General features: G+C 38.1%; 1 protein-coding gene across 3 annotated transcripts in view; it reads right to left on the bottom strand.

Moving 5' to 3' along the window:
* The window catches only part of DENND6A (DENN domain containing 6A), a gene marked incomplete at both ends in the record, with an annotated part of 33,665 nt that overhangs the window by 18,930 nt on the left and 2,863 nt on the right, over nt 1-11,872 (bottom strand). For 2 of the 3 annotated variants that reach the window (XM_014584428.1, XM_014584430.1), the window contains 4 exon segments: nt 1,614-1,693; nt 2,512-2,617; nt 5,059-5,139; nt 8,413-8,525. In XM_014584428.1, coding sequence (XP_014439914.1) covers nt 1,614-1,693; nt 2,512-2,617; nt 5,059-5,139; nt 8,413-8,525 — 380 coding nt within the window. 3 annotated transcript variants of the gene reach the window in all.

Raw genomic sequence — 11,872 nt, 5'->3', positions numbered from 1 at the left:
ATTAAAAACAAACAAACAAAGATTTAAAGACAGAAAATAGACGTATGGAGGGGACCAGCAGATGGTGTAATGGTTATGTCGCTGGACTCCCATGTACTCGGCCATGATTTGAGTCCCGGACCCAGCAACTTAAAAACTCATGCCAGGCACACGTGCATGCGTGCCCAAAATTCCAAGAGGAGAATGGAGGAGAACGGACTGTGGCGTGGTCACCCCCCACAATGTCTCTGTCTCTCCCACATGCCATATAGCAAAAGTCTCTTAAAACAAAACAAAACAAAACCAGAAGTACTACTGTTGCTATAAACATATGCTAAAAATGCCTACAAAACTACAAAAACACAGTATCTATGTCAGATTGAAAAACTAGTCATTTTTTCTTTTTTTGTTACAGAAGAAGGTGAATCAAGGTTTTCATAACCCAAACACATATAAATCACTAGTCCACTGAGAAGCAAATGAGCTGAAAACAGGAAGGACATCAACCTCACACTGATTCCCGTTCACTGTTCTAATCTGTGCTTCATTAATATACACACACCCAAACACACCCTCTCAAGCTTGCCAAACTTTTGGATAAATTTCACAGGAAACCATGAGAACTCTTAACCCAGAGCTATAGGTACTACTTTTGATGATTTCCTGGGGAAAATAAATACATACCCTACAAAAAAATGAGTACATTTAAAGACAGAATATTGTCAAAAGTAAGTCCAATTTGATAGCGAACTGTAAAGCACTTAGAGCACACTCAGACTCTCAGAGCAAAATGCTAATTTATTCACAGAAAAAAACAACTCAGGAGAGCACAACACTCTGGGATGAACACGTTTATTCTGACAGTAGATATTAAGAACATTTAGGACCAAGAACTACTTCCCTACTTTCTCTTTATTTTTGATAAATCATATTCAGATCAACAAATGATCAGTTCCTGCATACCACCCCATCTCTGAAGGCACTGGTCTATTTGGGATCTATCAGCTTCCTGAAGTTTTAGTTTGATGATGTGACATGTAAGCATGAGTGACTCCACTTTAGGCTGATCTTTGGGACAATGGCCTTCTAGAATTTTTACTTAGCAACATGTTTTGGATACAAATGACACTCCTGTGCAAACTCTACAGATGCCTGGAGTTGTCTGACGAATGGTTCTGGAAAACAGGATGAACTATGGTATCTCTATAACACCTCCCATCAACAACAAACATGTGACAGTAATAACACCACTAAATTTTATTAAGAAGCTAAAGAGCAGAGCCAGCAGGTGATATGGTGACTGGGGTGCTGGACTCCCACATGGCTGACTGCAGTTTATGTCCTAGACCTGGCGGCTTGGAAATCACACCAGGCATGTGTGCATGCATGCCCAAAATTCCAGGATGAGAATGGAGGGGAAGGGACTGTGGCATGGCCAAAGCCTTCAGAGGGAAGGGGGAATGATTTCTCACTTTCCCTCTTACTGTCTCTCTCCAGCAAGTGCATATGCCTGATGGCAAAAACCTAAATAAATAAATAAAAAGGAAAAAAAAGAAGTTAAAAACCAAAACACACATGTGAACTTCCTACAAAGTTTTTTAAAATAAGGAGGCAAATGAGACAGAAGCTATTACCTTCATTACCACCCCCATGATAGGTAGGTATAATGTTTTCCCTGGCACTGGGGCAGGCCATCGATCAACATCATTACAAGCTGAAAAATAAAACAAAATATTTCTCTAGTATACGTGGAAATGTTAAAGTGTGAAAAGTGGGGCCTTAGCAATTAGAACTCTAAGTAAAGAAAGAAAAATATACTGGGAAGAACAAAAAATAAGAGGTAAAAGAAAAGTAATACTGATGAAGATATCTTACATTTCACTCAGAAATACACTTACAATCTAGGATATAAATTAGTTAATAAATTTTTGAAATCGATAGCTTCAAAGGGAGTTTTATCATTCAGTCGACCTGGCAGAGGCCTTCCACTTGTACCAAATAACTAAGAATTTCTGTTCAATGATTACTAAGTATCAGTACTGCCAACTCAAATTGATTATTATCCTAATAAACAGGAATCATATTATTAGAGAAGTTAACAGAAGAAATAGTTTTTGGTGTTTGTAGGTAAAGATGCCAGACAAGGGGCTGTCAGGTAATTTGGTGGTTAAAGGTGCTGGACTCCCACATGGGCGAATGCAGTTCGAGTCCTGGACCTGGTAGCTTGTTCTCTCTCTGTCTCTCTCGGGTCAAAATTGAAAAATAATGATAATAAAATTAAATTATTAGTAAAAAATGATGCCAGACAAATAGTTTATTATCTCTCTCTCATCACACAGACCTTATATTCTTATCTATTGAGCTGTCAGAAAAATCTGCTGCATTTTTGCATAGAAAAACAGAAATATATGGCCTGACTTTTCCAACAACCCAATATATTTTTAGAAGGAAAATTTCATTTTTATCACTCATTTACATTAAAATTTTAAAAACTCCTTCATAAAGGTATAATCTATACAATGTGTAACTTACCTGCTTCCAAATAAGGTTCACTCTTTTCAAAATACTCTGGTGCTATCTGTTTGAGCACAGTGTGAAAAAAATGAATATAGGGTAGTTTGCTGATCAAAACCAATGACTGGGAGAAAAAAAGAAACAATATTTTAATTGCCTAATGATTATAATTTAGCTTTGTCATTTACTTCTTGCATGAGCAATTATTAACAAGCAACACTCAGCAATAAGTGTAGATTTTTAAATACAAAAGCTTTTTTTTTTTCTTTTTCTTACAGTGTATGGTTAAAAAGAAACATAAAACCACTGCTGCAGGACACAAAATGTTTAACCTTATTACTACATTTTCAGAGTATAAAGGCATATTCAGCTTTTCCTGCTCTTCAGGAAAAACAACTTCCTTTAAACAGACATCATGGATTATTTCCAAAGCTCAGCTACTGCTATCTACAGAAATATTAGGAATTAGTCATATAAATTTTCTTTTACAAAGAAAAGAGCAAATTATGATGCTTTTGCTAAAGACTCATGATTGTTAAATTCTTACGGTTCCATTTCCAGAGCCACATACTTAGAAGCTATGACTTCATAGTTAGATTACATCAGATATAGATTATGCTGATTTTTTTCTTTAATGTATATTTTTTTTCTTGAAAATCACTCTACCTTTCTATCCAGTATCAATTAGTGGTCAGGGCAAATTGTAGTTACAAAAAGAAAGATGTGTCCTAAAAACTGGGATTAAATAGACCAATTGATATTTTTTTAAGAAAGGAAAAGACTGTACATTTAGAATGGAAAGCATAATAACTAAAGTATAACTTTAGTTATTTATTGTTAAAGTTATAATTGTTAAAGTTTATTTACTGGCTCTTCAAAAAAAAAAGATATTGCAAGTTTTTATTAGTTGTAATAATATTACTATTTACTTTTTCCCTTATTCTAAAACATAAAATGCAGACTCTTCTGACTTCTCAAAGAGTTCCATAATAGCAAATTTTCAATACCAGTTAAAAATCTAGGGACAGGGAATTGAGTTCAACCTCTCTCCCTTACTGAAAGATTGCACCTGTTACCACGGCCCCCCTTGAAAAAAATCCCCCTTACCATCTTTCAAAATAAAAACTAGGGGGGAACCAGCAGTTAGCGTATTGGCTATGTCGCTGGACTCCCACATAGTTGACTGCAGTTCGTGTCCCGGACCCGGTGGCTTAAAGCTCACGCCGGGTGCGTGCGCGTGCATGCCCAAGATCCCGAGAGAATGGAGAAGAAGGGATTGCGGCGTGGCCATCCCCCCTGGGGGGTGATTTCTTGCTTTCTATCTCTATGTCTCTGTCTGTCTGGCGAGCACATGTGCCCTATAGTGAAAAAACCTCTCAAAATAAAAAATAAAAAAATAAAAATAAAAACTAGGTACAGGGGGACCAGCCGGTGGCATAACGGTTATGTTGCTGGACTCCCATGTAGGTGACCGTGGTTCAAGTCCCTAACCTGGAGGATTAAAACTCACACCTTGGCATGTATGTGTGTGTGACCAAGATACCAAGAGGAGAATGGAGGAGAAGGGACTGCAGCATGGCCATCCCCTGGGGGTGATCTCACATTCTCTCTCTCTCTGTCTCTCTGGCAAGCACACACGCCCTATAATGAAAATCTCTCTTTCAAAAAAAGGGGGGGGCCAGCAGGTGGCATGGTGGTTAAGGGCACTGGACTCCCATGTGGCAGACTGTGGTTCAAGTCCCAGATCTGGTGGCTTACTTTCTCACTTTCTCTCTCTCCCTCTCTCTTTCTCTATCTCTGGTCAAATTAAAAATAATAATGATAATAAATAAAATAAATAATTAGTTTAAAAATAACGAAAAAGAAATCTCTCTTAAAAAAAAATAAATAAAACTACATCAAGGTCCAGACGTAGTAATGAAACAATGGTGTGCTGACCTACAATGCGAGATACCATGTGGACAACGGGCTCGGTTCAGTCTGAAGGTGACCTGTGCAACACTGGCATGCTCATGCCATGATTCTAGCTGGCGTAGGAGGACTGGAGAGATGACTGAGGCATGTGACCCTTTGGAGAGTGCCTGTCTTTCTCTCCCCCCGACTTCCTATATCTCAAAAAAAAAAGAGGAAAAAAAAAATCTAGGAACAGGTGTCTAAAATCTAAAACAAAAAAGGATAAAATAGAAACTCTATTATGTTCAAAGATAAAAATACCATACCAAAGACTCTGAAGACTTAAACCTAAACAGTTTCTATTTTTCTAATCACAAAAACATACTTTCTTTGGTCAAGTCCCTAGCATGACAGTTAAGCGCTATATAGGGGAAGCCAAAAACCCACGTGGCTTAACAGGGCTCAAGTTCTGCCCCATTAGCTTGAAAACCATGACAGGCGTATGTGCATGCACACACCAGGGTCCCGACAAGATGAAGAAATAGAGGAAGAAGGATTTGCAATGATCAGACCTCACTGGGGAAGGGGGTGCTTTCTCTCTCTCTTTCTCATGTATGTCACAACCTCTGGCATGAAAAAATAAAAAATTTTATTAATGTATATGAAAATTACCTTCTGAAAGTAGCCTCTTTTTAGAGTTTTGTCTCGAACTTGTCGGAAATACACATATCCATAAAAATAAGCAGGATCCTTCTATGAAAGAAGTGACAAATAAAAATATGCATACATCGCCATCCTTTCAATATCAACATCAGGTTCCTTTACAAACCCACAACAAGATGTAAGGTGTCTAAAGAATGAGTTACGCTTTTCCACCAACAAACAGAAACAACTGTCAGATAAAAACCTGCTAAGCGGCTCAAAAATGAGATCATTATCATCTAAGTACTAAAAAAATTCCTATTTCCCCCAGAACTTACTCAGCTTATGTTCTTTATTCATATCTATACTAGTCAATCGAAATTAAGAAACAATCAAATTCTGTTTTCCTCAATTTTTTTTTTTTAAATTCTGCCTATACTACTGAATTTGTCAAGGCTGAGGGGGTCAGTCTTTTGGAGGTCAGTCTTTTAACAGAATAAGATGTTCTAATATAAACTTTCCAGGGAGAAAATAAAAGGCGTTAAATGCCATTTTGGGAAGTCAGTTACATTTTAACTTAATAATAATGAAACAGAATGTTCATCAGGGTACACTGAAAGATATTACATTCGAAAAAGCTTAAGATTTTACATCTCAATGGAATAAACGTTGGCTGAGTTCCTTAGTTGACTGCTATTCCTTCAACAAACATTTACTGACCACCTACTTGGAACAAAGTATTGTGTTAGAGAAAATAAAAAGATGCATATGACCAAGTTCTTAGGGAGATCACAATCAAGGAGGGATATGAAAAATAAAAAACCGACCGTTATATAAAAGGAGGGTGGGTACGGTAAAGAAAACACAGAATGTTACAGGAAGGCCGAGGGAGATGTTTTGAACTGGGCATTGAAGAATGGATATTATTTAAACAAAGACATTCCAGGTTTAGAGGGCCCAGAGTTTGAGTAAAAGCACAGATGAAAAAACACAAGCTGTAAGGGACAGGTGGTACGGTGGTTAAGGTGACTACATCCCACGTTATTGACTGTGAAGTGTGAGTCCCGAGCCAGCAGCTTGAAAAACACACTGGGCCTATAGGTGTGTGTGCCCAAAATTCCAAGAGAAGAATGGTAGAGAAGGGATTATGGTGTGGCCATTCACCTGTAGGGTGACTTCTCACCATTCTCTGTCTCTAATGAGCACATGTGCCATCTAGCAAATTAAAATTTTAAAAAAAGAAAGAAAAAAAAAACCCTCAGATCAGTTTGGCTAAAATATGGAGCCAATATAAAAGGGAGGTGAGGGTGAAAATTGGAAAGGTAAAGAGTCTTATTTTAGAAGGTCCCAAAAGGGAACATGAGGAAATAGTACTGACATTAGCTCTTTACTCACTAAGCAACTAGTAGTCATTTTATATTTTAATTAGTTTTATACTACATAGGTACATTTTGGCTGGCAACACTGTGTAAGATAAGTTATGATTAAAAAAAAATAAAAAAACAGGTGAGGGGCTACCATGTGGCACAGCGGTTAAGGTGCTAAACTTCCACATGGTCAACCACAGTTCAAGTCCCAGACCCAGTGGCTTGAAACTTATGCCAGGCATGTGTATGTGCATGTCCAAAATTCCAAGGGGAGAACAGAGGAGAAGGGACTGTGGCCCAGCCATTCCCCCTGAGGGGCAACATCTTGCTTTATGTCTCTCTGTATCTCTCTGGTGAGTGCACATACCCTAAAGCCAAAACCTCTCAAAAACAAAAACAAAAACAAAAACAAAATACAAGTGAGTGGGTCAGCAGGTGGTATAGTGATTAAAGCAATGGATCCCACATGTCCAATTCCTTGGTTTAAGTCCTGTTTAAGTCCCAGACCGGGAGGCCGGAAAAACATGCCAAGCATGTGTGCATGTATGCCCAAAATCCTGAGAGGAGAATGGAAGAGAAGGGATTATAGCATGGCCACCTCTCTTGGGGGGTGATTTTTCACCTTCCTTCCCTCCTTCTCTCTGGCAAGCATATGCACCCTATTACAAAAAAATCTAAACACAAAACAAACAAACAAAAAAACAACAAAAAACAAACAAACAAACAAAAAACAGATGAAGGGACAGCAGATGGCATTCTGGTTAAGGCAATGGATCCCACATGGCTTACTCCCTGGGCTGAGTCCTGGACCCAGTGGCTTGAAAAACATGGTGGGCGCATGTGTGTCTGTGTCCAAAATCCCAAGAGGAGAGTGGAGGAAAAGGGATTGCGGCATGGCCATTGCACCTGGGATGTGATTTCTCACTTTGCCTGTCTACCTCCTGCAAGCACACACATTCTATAACAAAAATCTAAAAACAAAACAAGTGAGATGTCCTTGGGAAATGTTCTTATGCTCATTAGTAATTCTCTCACCTGCAAAAGGAACTCTTTCAGAGCACTGTAGAGAGAATTACTAAGATGATACACGTTTATTAATACAGTGCCTAGAAAATAACAAGTTCTAATAGGTAACAGCTATTATTATCATCAATTGGAAGAGCATGTTCATGTGGTAGCAACAGATCATGGAAGGAGTAGAAGGCTCTTTATCCAGTTTCATCAATTTCAAAGGCGGTGTCTCTACTAAGAGAGAATTCCTGCCACTGGTGGACCCAAGGAGATAAACTATAAAAGCTGGTTTCAGAGAAATGATCTCAAGTTTGTATAGGATGTGCTGGCAGGACATTGAGCTGAAATCATTCAAATTATTTAAATTGTTTCAAAAATAGCAATTGTAAAATAGGTCTCATTTTTAAAAATCCAAGAGACAACTATAGCCATGCACCACGTAATAATACTTTGGTCAACAACAGACCTCCTATGTGACAGTGTTTCATAACATAACAGGCCAGACCATAGAGCCTCGGTGTGTAGAAGACTCTACCACCTAGGTTTGTGTAAGTACACCCTATGTTGTTCCCATGATGATAAAAACCACCTACTGACACATTTGTTATCAAATTTTTCTGCCATTAAGCGACACATGACAGTAGACGGTATCTGACAGTACAAAGGAACTACCATAGAGAATGACTACTCAACACTGGATGATATTTACTGTTTACTGCTCCCACATCTAAACAAGAATTATTAAGCAATGAAATGAAATAGCCTCAACACTCTAATCCATTTCTATAATTCAAAATGGCATCACAATGTTTCAGCAACAGGAACTTTATAAACTTTTTCATTCACAGGCTAAATTCTTCTAAATTAGATTCACTGAGAAAGTGAGGCTATATAATATAGTAACAAAACAAAGCAAAATACTCCTGAATGCTATCAGAGGTCATTGAATAAATGAGTTTTACAGTTTCTTCTCACATAGACATTTTTCTATGACTAGTTTTCCAACCTTTAAGTAAACTGGTAAATCTTTCTCAAATTGATCCAGGAGACAATGCAGTGATACCCTCCTCCCGGAAGACTGTCGAAATCTAAAACAAAACTGGGTATCTCCAAGACAACCTGATGAAAACAAAAATGAAAGAAATGAAGGCTATCTTAGTACAATATTTATTTAGTTTCATTCATTTTAAAGCTGAAAGAATCCTAATGATCACTTTAACCCACTCTCTCATGTTTATAGAAGAAAATGGAGATCCTAAGAATTCAAGTGATAATTTGAGGTTATCTTTGCTGGTCGGAGGCAAAGCCACAAGTAAAACATACATCTTTAACTCCTAAGTCTCTTTACTGTTTTTCCTATTGCACTTTCCCCAGGAAATTGTTTTTGGAATCTGTCTGCATATAATTTTGATTTGTGTGTGTGTGTGGGGGGTAGAGCAGCACATGTTTTCTTGTTGTTGCTGGTTTTTTTGCTTGCATATAATCCTGACTCACAAATACAAAAGAACATGTATCATTCTAATCCATTTACATAACTTTTTAAAAAGAATTATTTTATTTAACTTTATTTATTTTTATTCATTTATTTTAATTTGACCAGAGAGGGACAGAGTGAGAGAGAAAAGGTGAGAAAGCAAGCCACCAGGTCCAGGACTTAAACTGCAACAGAGCATGTGGGAGTCCAACTCCTTAACCACCATACCAGCTCCTGGCCCCTACCTAACTTTTTTAAAGCAAGTAAAACTATGTTTGGGGATACATGACTGAATGATAAAAGTATAAAGAAAGCAAGAAACTTATTATTACAAGAGTTAAGACAGTAGTTACATTTGGAGGAGAGAGGGAAACAGTGATTGAGAAGTGGCATGTGGGGGCTTTTGAGATGCTGACAATATTCTATTTCTTGACCTTACTTATATTTTATATTTCATAATAAGTTCTTTTGAAAATATAGACTACAGAAGACTTAGGAAGAGTCCAATTAAAACATACTACATTAAGGGGCTACAGATGGATTAGTGGTTATATTGCTGGACTCCCACATGGCCAAGGGCAGTTCAAGTCCTAGGTCCAGTGGCTTGAAACTCATGCCAGTTGTATGTGTGTGTGAGTGCTCAAGATCACGGGAGGAGAATGGAGAAAAAGGGACTGCGGCATGGTCATCCCTCCTATGAGGTAAATTCTCACTTTCCCTCACTGTATCTGTTTCTCACTGTGAGTGCACATGCCCTATGGCAAAAATCTCTACAGAATTAATCAACTTAGGAAATTTTAAAAAATTACTTTATTTAACTTTATTTATTTATTTATTTATATTAATTTGATAAGAGAGCGAGAGAAAGTGAGAAAGCAAGCCACAAGGTCTGGGACTTAAATTACAGTGGGCCATGTGGGAGTCCAGTGCCCTTAACCACCATGCCACCTGCCAGCCTGTGTAAGAAATCTCTTAACGCATGTAAACTGTAAATTGTCTGGCAATAACTACAAAAAAATAATAAATACTCTAAAACTCACCCTGCTAAAAACTCATATAGTGGGGCCAGTAGGTGGCTTAGTGGTTAAGGCGCTGGTCTCCCACACGGCCGACTATGGTTTGAGTCCCGGACCTGGTGGCTTGTATTCTTGCTTTTTCTCTCTCTTTCTCGTCAAATTAAAATAAATAACTAAATAAAGTTAAATAAATAAAATTTTTGAAAAATACATCAAACACTAAAAAAAACACAAGAAGTAACTTGTCACTCAAATTTTTCTGGTTGCTAAATTTACAACTAATAACATAATAAATACAAAACAAAACAAACTAAAGTTTGCTTTTTTTTTTTTTTTTTTGCTTGTTTGGTTTTGCTAGAGGGCATGTACACTCACTGGAGAGACAGAAAGGAAAAATAAGAAGCACCCCCCCACAGGGAATGATCATGCCACAATCTCTTCTCCATTTTCCTCTTGGAATTTTGGGCACTCTACACATGGACTCAATGTATGTGTGTGTGTGTGTGTGTGTGTGTTTTAGATGTTTTTGCCATAGGGCACATGTGTTCTCTGGAGAGAGAAATACAGACAGTGAGAGGGAAAGTGAAAAATCACTCCCTAAAGGGGATGGCTATGCTGCAATCCGTTCTCCTCTCAGGATCTAGGGTATGCACATACACACTCCTGATATGATTTTCACGTCCCTAGGTCCAGACTCAGACCGCAGTCAGTTATGTGAGAGTCCAGTTATATAACCACTGTGCCATCTGCTGCTCCTCCCACCCCCAACATGTTTTTTTTTTTTTTGAGAGATTTTCACTATAGGGCACGTGCGCTTGCCAGACAGACAGAGAGAGACATGGAGACAGAAAGCAAGAAATCACCCCCCAGGGGGGATGGTCACGCCGCAATCCCTTCTCCATTCTCCTCCATTCTCCTCTCCGGATCTTGGGCACACACGCACACGTGCCCGGCGTGAGTTCTAAGCCACCGGGTCCAGGACGCAAACCGCAATCGACTACGTGGGAGTCCAGCAACATAGCCATTACGCTAACTGCTGGTTCCCCCCACAACATGTTTTTTAAGCCAGGTCTAGGAATCAAACTATGCAGTCGGCCATGTAGGATCCAGCCACTTTAATTATCACACCACTGGCTGGCTCAAGATTTTTATTATTACTTATAATTATGGAAGTAAATACTTACATTTCTTCAGTATATGATGTTTTCAGGAAAGAAAGTAAAAACTTGACAATATGTTTAAATGTATTAGAAAAACAACATCACACATCACCTGAATGCATGTGTAGACACTAATATTTTCTTGGTGGGAAGAAACAAAGGGAACTGGATGATGAGTCAATTCGGTTTCTTTACTTGTTAGAGTAGACGTTAAAAACAAGGCAAATACATGAAACCAGAAGTAATGAGACATAACCTGTGACACAAATCTAGTAATTTTTTGGTTCAATAAATTTATACACTTGTGGTTCATTTTTTTTTTCCTTTAGAAGCCATTTAAATCTTTTTCCAAACAAACAAAAAAAAAAAAAAAAAAAAAAAAAAAATAATTAATCTGCTACAAAATATCAGTAGGAGGAGCCAGCAGGTAGCATGGTGATTAAGGTGCTAGACTCCCACATGGCCAATGGCAGTTCGAGTCCTGGACCTGGCGGCTTATTTTCTCACTTCTCCTTGTTCTCTCTGTCTGTCTCTAGTCAAATTAACTATGTCCTACTTTTAGGCATATAAGAGAAGGGTAGAGAACATTTTATAATTCTCATGCCCAAGTAGCATATTTGGAGTTAGCAGATTGATTCCTGTTTACGCTCATTTAGAGATGAAAAAGAGAAATGTGACAACCAGCTCTGATTTGAACAAGCAGGGTGAGCAGTATAAATTACTGGAACTCTAATAACAGCAAGTTAATTCATTCTGCAATCCATACACCTCAGCCTACTCTAAATTCTAGAAATCCAGTGAAATGCTAGAAGTCTA

Source organism: Tupaia chinensis, unplaced genomic scaffold (genome assembly GCF_000334495.1).
Source record: "Tupaia chinensis unplaced genomic scaffold, TupChi_1.0 Scaffold146828_1, whole genome shotgun sequence".
NCBI lineage: Eukaryota > Metazoa > Chordata > Mammalia > Scandentia > Tupaiidae > Tupaia > Tupaia belangeri.
Note: the sequence above shows the minus strand (reverse complement) of the source record. Positions and strands in the feature narration are given on the sequence as shown.